The sequence below is a fragment of the Salmo trutta genome, chromosome 5, assembly GCF_901001165.1.
Source record: "Salmo trutta chromosome 5, fSalTru1.1, whole genome shotgun sequence".
NCBI lineage: Eukaryota > Metazoa > Chordata > Actinopteri > Salmoniformes > Salmonidae > Salmo > Salmo trutta.
Window position 1 is genome coordinate 2,870,069 of NC_042961.1, and position 12,501 is coordinate 2,882,569.

At 42.3% G+C, this 12,501-nt stretch overlaps 1 protein-coding gene across 1 annotated transcript in view; it reads right to left on the reverse strand.

Annotated features, from left to right (window-relative positions):
- Positions 1-12,501, reverse strand: part of LOC115193446 (protein eyes shut homolog) — a 226,058-nt gene that overhangs the window by 24,871 nt on the left and 188,686 nt on the right. The window contains exon 27 of the mRNA XM_029752135.1: positions 12,305-12,450. Within this exon, the coding sequence (XP_029607995.1) occupies positions 12,305-12,450 (146 nt within the window). The remainder of the gene's footprint in view (positions 1-12,304; positions 12,451-12,501) is intronic.

Consider the following 12,501-nt stretch of genomic DNA (forward strand, 5'->3'; position numbering starts at 1 on the left):
CACACATCAGGACAGTACACAGCAGGACGGCACACAGCAGGACAGCACACAGCAGGACGGCACACATCAGGACAGCACACATCAGGACAGCACACATCAGGACAGCACACATCAGGACAGCACACAGCAGGACGGTACACAGCAGGACGGTACACAGCAGGACGGTACACAGCAGGACAGCACACAGCAGGACGGTACACAGCAGGACAGCACACAGCAGGACAGCACACAGCAGGACAGCACGTAGCAGGACAGTACACAGCACAGCAGGACAGTACACATCAGGACAGCACACAGCAGGACAGCAGGATGGTACACAGCAGAGCAAGACAGCAGGACAGTACACATCAGGACAGCAGGACAGCACACATCAGGACAGCACACAGCAGGATGGTACACAGCAGAGCAGGACAGCAGGACAGCAGGACAGTACACAGCAGGACAGCACACAGCAGGACAGCACGTAGCAGGACAGTACACAGCACAGCAGGACAGTACACATCAGGACAGCACACAGCAGGACAGCAGGACGGTACACAGCAGAGCAAGACAGCAGGACAGTACACAGCATAGCAGGACAGTAGACAGCAGGACAGCAGGACAGCACGCAGCAGGACAGCACGCAGCAGGACAGCACGCAGCAGGACAGCACGCAGCAGGACAGCAGACAGCACACAGCACAGCAGGACAGTAGACAGCACACAGCAGGACGGTACACAGCAGAGCAAGACAGCAGGACAGTACACATCAGGACAGCAGGACGGTACACAGCAGAGCAAGACAGCAGGACAGTACACAGCACAGCAGGACAGTAGACAGCAGGACAGCACACAGCAGGACAGCACGTAGCAGGACAGCACACAGCAGGACAGCACGCAGCAGGACAGCACGCAGCAGGACAGCAGACAGCAGGACAGCACACAGCAGGACAGCAGACAGCACGACAGCAGGACAGCACGACAGCAGGACAGCACGCAGCAAGACAGCACGCAGCAGGACAGCACGCAGCAAGACAGCACGCAGCAGGACAGCACGCAGCAGGACAGCATGCAGCAGGACAGCACGCAGCAGGAGGCACACAGCAGGACAGCAGACAGCAGGACAGCACACAGCAGGACAGCACACAGCAGGACAGCACATAGCAGGACTTTTTATTTTAACTTTATTTAACCAGGTAAGCCCATTTAGAACAAGTTGTCATTTACATCTGCGACCTGGTTAAGATAAAGCAAAGCAGTGCAACAAAAACAACAACACAGAGTTACACATAAACATACGTACAGTCAATAACACAAAAGAAAATAAAAATGTAAAAATCTATGTACAGTGTGTGCAAATGTAGAAGAGTAGGGAGATAGGCAATAAATAGGCCCTAGAGGCAAAAATAATAACAATTTATAATTAATACTGGAGTGACAGATGTGCAGATGATGATGTGCAAGTAGAGATACTGGGGTGCAAAAGAGCAAGAGGGTAAGTAATAATATGGGGATGAGGTAGTTGGGTGTGCTATTTACAGATTAACTGTGTACAGGTACAGTGATGGGAAAGCTGCTCTGACATCGGAGAATTCCACCAAGGCAGCATGTCCAGTCAGAAAATATTGTTTCTCTCTTTCTCTGTCTAATGCATGGGCATTAGGCTATAGCCTAAAACATTGTTATAACGTACACTCCATCCTACAGTGATTTTTTTACTTTTACTGTTAAAAAGTGATATCGCAAGTATAAATACACTAAAGTACACACACTAAAGGGTAAAAAAATATGTTTTGAGCAAAATAGTTAATTTTTTTACACAACTGCTAGCTTCAAGGAGTAGGTCTGATGGGAATCCGTGATGTCATCGGCCTCCCCCTTGCTTGAGGAACAATAGAGGAGCAATAGAGAACAAAAGAGGAAGCCCCCCCCACCTTTCTGTACTATGTCATGACTTACCTGGACCACCTATTGAGATGTGTCTTTTGTTATGTAAATCAGCTGTTACTTGAGGTAAAAAGTAGACTGGAGTGTCACTTTAACTATCATAACAGATGGTCAATAACCTACCCTTCTACTAGGTCTATTATAAACGCTTTAACACATGTTCAAGTTACGAACAGCAGCTTATTTCCCAAGTATTCTAGTTCACGAAGGTGTTGTCCTAAAGTTGTTGGGGCAAAAAAATAACCAGAAAGTGTATAGCCTAAGCCAGCGGCTGAATCTAGTTACCTACCCCAGCCCTAAGCCTAGGCATAGGATATTCTCCATCACAGCTTCATAAGAGATAGAACAAACAATATTCTAGATTTTTCTGAGGAAAATAAAGCAATATTATCCCGTTCTGAAAACTGTAGACTGCTTCTATCCAGCTCATGATGTAGTCCTATAACCTAGCTCACTACGTTAAGACAGCCTGTTCCTCATCATGATGTAGTCCTATAACCTAGCTCACTACGTTAATACAGTCTGTTCCTCATCATGATGTAGTCCTATAACCTAGCTCACTACGTTAAGACAGCCTGTTCCTGGTCAGACAGTCACTGCTCCATCATGTGCGTGACAGACAGACAGACAGACAGACAGACAGACAGACAGACAGACAGACAGACAGACAGACAGACAGACAGACAGACAGACAGACAGACAGACAGACAGACAGACAGACAGACAGACAGACAGACAGACAGACAGACAGACAGACAGACAGACAGACAGACAGACAGACAGACAGACAGACAGACAGACAGACAGACAGACAGACAGACAGAGACCTATTCTGCTCCTCCACCAGAAAGGCATATTAGAAAATATGTGCCATTGGTTGCAATTAGCCTCTGCCCAGACTTACAACAACATTATCTTTCATCATGATTCATCCAGTTGCATTCAATTTGGCTCTATCGCCCAACTGTCGTTTAAGCTGTTTTTTTATATATTTATTTGTATATATATCAAAGGGGGGCGATAGCATCTTATATCACAATGTTTTATCGGTACATAATCACAATAGGACAAATGTTGACATGGCCCAAACCTACTAAATAGGGAATAGGGTGTCATCTGGCTCTGGTCAAATTTCAATTAATCGATGCTTAAAGGGCCAATCTGCAGTTGAAACAATAACAAAACGTCTCCTTGCCCCAGTTTTGGTTAAACGCTGAGGGATGGGGCTGGAGAAATGCTCCCTATTACCTTCTGTTATAAAACTGTTCTTATGAATAACCTTACAGCTCTGTCTTGCTGCCTAAATCTCTTTTGTTTGTCTTTTGCAGAAGGCCTACATAAATTAATAAATTAACAAATGAATGAATGTGAATAATGTAGATAATTAACATGTTGTAATTAAACAGTCTCAATATGCTCATTCAGAGCAGCCAGTGACAATTCCCTCCATATTGACCTGCTAGTTCAGTCTTAATGACTTTGTCTGCGTCCCAAAACGGCACACTATTCCCTATATAGTGCACTTCTTCAAAAGTAGTGTACTATATAGGGAATAACATGACATTTTGGACGAGTCCTTTATTTCTGCTTCAGCAAGCCTTCTATAAACACAACGAGATATTCCTGCTACTTTACTGACCACGTATACAACTTGTGTTTAAATCAAATTACAGCTGAAAATATGTTATTGTAAATTAAAAACGAGCTTCACAGTAAATGAGCTGATACAGTAAATACAACTCAGAGGGTATTTGTAGATTCCCCTTGTTTTGTTAGATGTAAAGACATGTTAATGACTGGGTGATTGTGTGTTGAACAAATCCATGAACAACAATTTCCTCAAATTCCATTTAAGAATCAATCCAAACATGGTGGTCTTGTAATTATAGTCAACTATACAATGAAAGCAATACACACACACACCGAACAAAAATATAAACGCAACATGCAACAATTTCAAAGATTTTACTGAGTCACAGTTCATATAAGGAAATCAGTCAATTTCCTTATATGATAAATGTATTACAGTAAGGCAATTTCCATACTCCAATAAATTCAATAAATTTAGGGCCTGATCTAGGCATTTCACATGATTGGGAATACAGATATGCATCTGCTGGTCACAGATACTTTAAAAATGAGGGATGTGGATCAGAAAAACAGTCAGTATCTGGTGTGACCACCACTTGCCTCATTCACCATGACATATCTCTTTCACATAGAGTTGATCAGGCTGTTGGTTGTGGCCTGTGGAATGTTGTCCCACTCCTATTTAATGACTGTGAAAAGTTGCAGGATATTGGTGGGAACTGGAACACGCTGTTCTAACCGTCAATCCAGAGCATCCCAAACGTGCTCAATGGGTGACATGTCTGGTGAGTATGCAGGCCATGGAACAACTGGGACATGTTCAGCTTCCAGGAATTGTGTACAGATTATTGCGACATGGGGCCATGCATTATCATGCTGAAACATGAGGTGATGGCGGCGCATTTGCCCACTGAAGTCAGTTACGACACCGAACTGCAGTCAGGTCAAGACCTTGGTGAGTATGACGAGCATGCAGATGAGCTTCCCTGAGACTTTTTTCAAACAGTTTGTGCAGAAATTCTTCGGTTGTGCAAACCCAGAGTTTCATCAGATTTCCAGGGGGCTGGTCTCAGATGATCCCGCAGGTGGAGAAGCCGGATGTGGAGGTCCTGGGCTGGCGTGGTTACACGTGGCCTGTGGTTGTGAGGCCGGTTGGACATACTGCCAAATTCTCTAAAATTACTTGAGGCGGCTTATGGTAGAGAAATAAACATTCAATTATCTGGAAACATCTCTGGTGGACATTCCTGCAGTCAGCATGCCAATTGCACGCTCCCTCAAAACTTGAGTCATCTGTGGCATTGTGTCGTGTGACAAAACTGCACATTTTAGAGTGGCCCTTTATTGTCCCAAGCACAAGGTGCACCTGTGCAATGATTATGCTGTTTAATCAGCTTCTTGATATGCCTCACCTGTCAGGTGGATGGATTATCTTGGCAAAGAGTAAATACTCCCTAACAGGGATGTAAACAAATTTGTGCAAACAATTTGAGAGAAATAAGCTTTTTGTGCATATGTAAAATGTCTGGGATCTTTTATTTCAGCTCATGAAACATGGGACCAACACTTTACATGTTGCATTAATATTTCTGTTCAGTATACTGTTACAGGTTTTGGTTTTTCCATTTATGTTTTGTGGTTGGACTTTAGCACGTATAGTTCGTTAGCACGTAGGGCGCACAGATTGGTGTTACCTCGTTAGTCAGTATGTGTTACACCTGTGCTGGCCTAGGTGCTATTTAAGAGTGGCTGTCCCACTGCTCCAGTTGTCTTGAAAGATGCAGATGGTTAACACCTTTAGTTGGCTCTCCCTAGTCTGTCCGATTTCCCTGATTTTGTTTTGCGCCACCTTTTTGGTTTGCTTCCTGTCTTTAAGTTTGGTGTGGGTTTTTATTTTGTTTGCCTCTTCTTAGCCAAATTTAGTGGGCACTCATGGTAGCTGTCTTTTAAGGTCCAGTTGTTGTTGCTAGTCAACTTTCAGTGGAGTTCCTCATTGAGTGTCTTTCAGAACCCCTCCTAAAACCCCATCTGTTTCATTTTGGTTGTTGTCAGTGACTTTGTTAGTTATGCCTTCTGTTTGAGTGATATTATTTTGTTTTCTTGCTGGGGAATGTAACAATATATTTAATTTCAGTTTTATCAGTAGGTCTAATAATAAGGACAGTTCTACTACACAATAGACCAGTCTGTAGTTATGTTATTTTACAACATGAGGAAGTACATTTTCTCCTGTAGGTATGTATTATTTGAGGAAGTACCTTTTCTCCTGCACACTACTCTACATGTAATCCTCCATCCTCTTGTTCTCAGCAGGCATTCACAACCTATTTCCTTCTCTCTCTGAATAGAATAGAACAATTATGTGGATTTAAAAAGTTCCAGCTGCGAGAGGTAATTGAGGATAGAAGCTGGACGATTATTATTTAATGTCTCTCTTTTGTTTCTCTCAGATGGATTCTCCTGTAAGAGCCTTTAAGAAGGTTAGCATTGAGATGAATCATAACAGCTTTTTAATCTGTCTCCTGTATTGCTCTTCATTTTTCACAAAGCCAGGTGTCAAGATTTATTAATCATCTTCTCTCTAGACCCCTGTTAAGGTAGTGCAGGTTGAGGCTCTTTATATAATATGATTACAAATGTATAGTTAATATACATTTGGAACAATTCCATACATGTTGACATAATCAGGCTGTGTTTTATGGTAGTGTGCCTCTATCATAGCTTTGATGTCTTCACTATTGTTCTACAATGTAGAAAATAGTCAAAATAAAGAAAAACCCTGGAATGAGTAGGTGTGTCAACTTTTGACTGGTACTGTATATACTAAACAAAAATATAAACGCAACATGTAAAGTGTTGGTCCCATGTTTCATGAGATGAAATAAAAGATTCCAGAAACGTTCCATACACACTAAAAGTTGTCTACAGTACATCCCTGTCAGTGAGCATTTCTAATTTGCCAAGACAATCAAGAAGCTGAGCAAACAGCATGATCAGTGCACCATGTGCTAAGGACAATAAAAGGCCACTCCTAAATGTGCAGTTTTGTCACACAACACAGTGCCACAGATGCCTCAACTTTGAGGGAGTGCGCAATTGGCATGCTGTTGCCAGAGAATTGAATGTTAATTTCTCTACCATAAGCTGCCTCCAACTTCATTTTAGAGAATATGGCAGTATGTCCAACTGGCCTCACAACCACAAGTAATCACACCAGCCCAGGACCGCCACATCCGGCTTCTTCACCTGCGGGATCATCTGAGACCACCCACCTGGACAAACTGTGGTTTGCACAACCAAATAATTATTTCATCAGTGCTGGTGGTAAGATATTCCATGCAGGAATGTTTTGGGGATTGCATGGGGCCATAATTATCAACCTGACCTTGAATAGTGTTTTAAATCAGACTTCTGTATTAGTTTTATAACGTGACAGAAATTCACTTTTTACCTTACGTATAATAACAATTCTATCCTTTTGTCTTTTGACAAAATAAAACATAAATAGCATACCAAATCTAAGATCCCTCGTTGCATATTTCTCACACTGTGGATGATTCACCTAAATAAGATTCCAAATGTGTTTTAGTTTGAGCATGATATTGCTCATATGTGCAATTTCCTACTGATAACCAAATTCATTACATCAACACATTTCTGACGCTTGCATGTATTCTGAAAACTTCACCATTTATTCTCCCATAAATCTGTATTGAAATGAATGTAAAAGCCCCTCGCTATAACACCTGACGACTTTATTTTCATGTCAACCGTTGAAACGAGTTGGAATGAATGTTGACATCCCATTTGGAGAGGGGCTTTGCCATCCCTGATGGATGAAGCGAAGCAATATGAGAATAAATTTGATAATAGCATCAAAGTGACACAATGAGTTACAGTATTCACTGGCGGGAGCAGATGACACACTATAGCAGCTGCATAAAAACACATTTTCAATTTACAAATCATTATGTGCCTAGATCAAGCCCCCGAGCAGCCAATTCAACCACTAGACCGAAGCCATATTAACGTTTTGCCAAATCCTTCTCGTTTTCCTTCCACTCTTTCATCTCCTGTTTTTCTTCCATTCTTTCCTCTTTTCTCTCTTTTTTTACTTACTCACTTTTTTGTTCCCTCTCTTCTCTTGAAAAAGTTCTGTTACATGTCTTATTAGAGGAAATATTTCTTTGGAAGCTGAAGTCGGTTGGTTGAACCAATCCAAAATATATCCTCTGGCCCTGCTCCCTGGGGCAGACACTATCTGTTTCCTCAGACCAGCTTAGAGGGAAGGGGAGAAAGTAATGACTTGTGCAATGGTTGCATCCAAAATGGCACCCTATTCCCTATATGGTGTAATACTTTGGACCAGGGCCCTGGTCAAAAGTAGTGCACCGTACAGGGAATACAGTGTTATTTGGGAAGCAGCCGAGGCTGAGCGCACAGGGGCCTAAGAATAAAAGAAGCATCTTCAGTTGGGAATTGGGCCATGCACATCAGGCTGTTCTGTTGCTCTCCAGAGTGGCAATACCTCAGAGAGTTCCCCCTCCACCCTCCCCTGTTTCCACTGGAAAAGGATAAATTGATGATACAGTGAAGAAGACAAATGAAATTAATCTTAAAATCAGCTGACAGGAAGCAGGATTAGATTGGTCCTCTAACAAAAAGAGCTCAATATAGGTGTCTTGTGTGTAAAACATGTCCTGAATGGATGGTAGCAGAGCAAAACAACAATAGTGTGGTGAAATTAAAGAGCCCTAATGAAACAACAGACCAACAGAATGTAGTGGAGAAACTAAAGAGCCCTAATGAAACAACAGAATGTAGTGGTGAAACTAAAGAGCCCTAATGAAACAGAACAACAGAATGTAATGGTGAAACTAAAGAGCCTAATGAAACAACAGAATGTAGTGGTGAAACTAAAGAGCCCTAATGAAATAACAGAATGTAATGGTGAAACTAAAGAGCCTAATGAAATAACAGAATGTAGTGGTGAAACTAAAGAGCCTAATGAAACAACAGAATGTAATGGTGAAACTAAAGAGCCCTAATGAAACAACAGAATGTAATGGTGAAACTAAAGAGCCCTAATGAAATAACAGAATGTAGTGGTGAAATTAAAGAGCCCTAATGAAATAACAGAATGTAATGGAGAAACTAAAGAGCCCTAATGAAATAACAGAATGTAATGGTGAAACTAAAGAGCCTAATGAAACAACAGAATGTAGTGGTGAAACTAAAGAGCCCTAATGAAATAACAGAATGTAGTGGTGAAACTAAAGAGCCCTAATGAAATAACAGAATGTAGTGGTGAAACTAAAGAGCCCTAATGAAACAACAGAATGTAATGGTGAAACTAAAGAGCCCTAATGAAATAACAGAATGTAGTGGTGAAATTAAAGAGCCCTAATGAAACAACAGAATGTCATGGTGAAACTAAAGAGCCCTATTGAAATAACAGACCATCAGAATGTAGTGGTGAAATTAAAGAGCCTAATGAAATAACAGAATGTAATGGTGAAACTAAAGAGCCCTAATGAAATAACAGAATGTAATGGTGAAACTAAAGAGCCTAATGAAATAACAGAATGTAGTGGTGAAATTAAAGAGCCCTAATGAAATAACAGAATGTAGTGGTGAAACTAAAGAGCCCTAATGAAATAACAGAATGTAGTGGTGAAATTAAAGAGCCCTAATGAAATAACAGAATGTAGTGGTGAAATTAAAGAGCCCTAATGAAATAACAGAATGTAGTGGTGAATCTAAAGAGCCCTAATGAAATAACAGAATGTAGTGGTGAAATTAAAGAGCCCTAATGAAATAACAGAATGTAATGGTGAAACTAAAGAGCCTAAAGAAATAACAGACCAACAGAATGTAGTGGTGAAACTAAAGAGCCTAATGAAATAACAGAATGTAGTGGTGAAACTAAAGAGCCTAATGAAATAACAGAATGTAATGGTGAAACTAAAGAGCCTAATGAAATAACAGAATGTAGTGGTGAAATTAAAGAGCCCTAATGAAATAACAGAATGTAGTGGTGAAACTAAAGAGCCCTAATGAAACAACAGACCAACAGAATGTAGTGGTGAAACTAAAGAGCCCTAATGAAATAACAGAATGTAGTGGTGAAATTAAAGAGCCCTAATGAAATAACAGAATGTAATGGTGAAACTAAAGAGCCTAAAGAAATAACAGACCAACAGAATGTAGTGGTGAAACTAAAGAGCCTAATGAAATAACAGAATGTAGTGGTGAAACTAAAGAGCCTAATGAAATAACAGAATGTAATGGTGAAATTAAAGAGCCTAATGAAATAACAGAATGTAGTGGTGAAACTAAAGAGCCCTAATGAAACAACAGACCAACAGAATGTAATGGTGAAACTAAAGAGCCCTAATGAAACAGACCAACAGAATGTAATGGTGAAACTAAAGAGCCCTAATGAAATAACAGAATGTAGTGGTGAAATTAAAGAGCCCTAATGAAATAACAGAATGTAGTGGTGAAACTAAAGAGCCTAATGAAATAACAGAATGTAGTGGTGAAATTAAAGAGCCCTAATGAAACAACAGACCAACAGAATGTAGTGGTGAAACTAAAGAGCCCTAATGAAACAGAACAACAGAATGTAATGGTGAAACTAAAGAGCCTAATGAAATAACAGAATGTAGTGGTGACACTAAAGAGCCTAATGAAATAACAGACCATCAGAATGTAGTGGTGAAACTAAAGAGCCTAATGAAATAACAGACCATCAGAATGTAGACACAGTTGAAGACAGATTACCTTTAGATTAAAACAAGTATTGTGGATTTATCTCCTGTTATCATTCTTGAAACATTATATCTAAGGGAACTGTGCTGTGTGTACAATACGATTCATTAAAATGATCACCCATTGTGCTGCAGACAGTTTCTCTTTAAGGTTTGTTTTAGCCAGTTCCAGTGTCCGACTATCATGAAGTAGCCAGCTAGTCCCAATACGGTCCTGATATCATAAAGCAGCCAGCTAGTCCCAATACGGTCCTGATATCATGAAGTAGCCAGCTAGTCCCAATACGGTCCTGATATCATGAAGTAGCCAGCTAGTCCCAATACGGTCCTGATATCATGAAGCAGTCAGCTAGACCCAGCATGGTCCTGATATCATGGAGCAGCCAGCTAGACCCAATACAGTCCTGATATCAGGAAGCAGCCAGCTAGACCCACCACGGTCCTGATATCATGAAGCAGCCATCTATACCCACCATGGTCCTGATATCATGAAGCAGCCAGCTAGACCCACCATGGTCCTGATATCATGAAGCAGCCATCTATACCCACCATGGTCCTGATATCATGAAGCAGCCAGCTAGACCCACCATGGTCCTGATATCATAAAGCAGCCAGCTAGACCCACCATGGTTCTGATATCATGAAGCAGCCATCTAGACCCACCATGGTCCTGATATCATGAAGCAGCCAACTAGACCCACCATGGTCCTGATATCATGGAGCAGCCAGCTAGACCCAATACAGTCCTGATATCAGGAAGCAGCCAGCTAGACCCACCATGGTCCTGTTATCATGAAGCAGCCAGCTAGACCCACCACGGTCCTGATATCATGAAGCAGCCAGCTAGACCCACCATGGTCCTGATATCATGAAGCAGCCAGCTAGACCCACCATGGTCCTGATATCATGAAGCAGCCAGCTAGACCCACCACGGTCCTGATATCATGAAGCAGCCAGCTAGACCCACCATGGTCCTGATATCATGACGCAGCCAGCTAGACCCACCATGGTCCTGATATCATGAAGCAGCCATCTAGACCCACCATGGTCCTGATATCATGTAGCAGCCAGCTAGACCCACCATGGTCCTGATATCATGAAGCAGCCATCTTCTATACCCACCATGGTCCTGATATCATGTAGCAGCCAGCTAGACCCACCATGGTCCTGATATCATGAAGCAGCCAGCTAGACACACCATGGTTCTGATATCATGAAGCAGCCAGCTAGACCCACCATGGTCCTGATATCATGAAGCAGCCAGCTAGACCCACCGCAGTCCTGATATCATGAAGCAGCCATCTAGACCCACCATGATATCATGAAGCAGCCAGCTAGACCCACCATGGTCCTGATATCATGAAGCAGCCATCTTCTATACCCACCATGGTCCTGATATCATGTAGCAGCCAGCTAGACCCACCATGGTCCTGATATCATGAAGCAGCCAGCTAGACCCACCATGGTCCTGATATCATGAAGCAGCCAGCTAGACCCACCATGGTCCTGATATCATGAAGCAGCCATCTAGACCCACCATGGTCCTGATATCATGTAGCAGCCAGCTAGTCCCAATACAGTCCTGATATCATGAAGTAGCCAGCTAGTCCCAATACGGTCCTGATATCATGAGGTAGCCAGCTAGTCCCAATACGGTCCTGATATCATGAAGTAGCCAGCTAGTCCCACCATGGTCCTGATATCATGAAGCAGCCAGCTAGACCCACCATGGTCCTGATATCATGAAGCAGCCAGCTAGACCCACCGCAGTCCTGATATCATGAAGCAGCCAGCTAGACCCACCGCAGTCCTGATATCATGAAGCAGCCAGCTAGACCCACCATGGTCCTGATATCATGAAGCAGCCAGCTAGACCCACCGCAGTCCTGATAAGCTGTAGCCCTCTCACATTGATCTCTTTGTCACCGAGGGGTAAAGGAGTCCTACGGTGGCCCTAACGGGGAAAGTAGCTTTTAGAATTTGGTGACAGCAGGGTTAAAATGAAATAATCTTTACCTGCGTTTCCAGGACGACAGACACACTTGAAGCCTCCAGGTTTGTTGATACAGACGGCCTCGTGAAGGCAAGGTGAAACTTCACACTCATTAATATCCAGGTCACACAGGGTGCCAAAATATCCAGCTGGGCAATTACAGTGGAACCTAGACAGTAACAAGAACAACTATTAGTGATGGGATGACAATGATTATAGG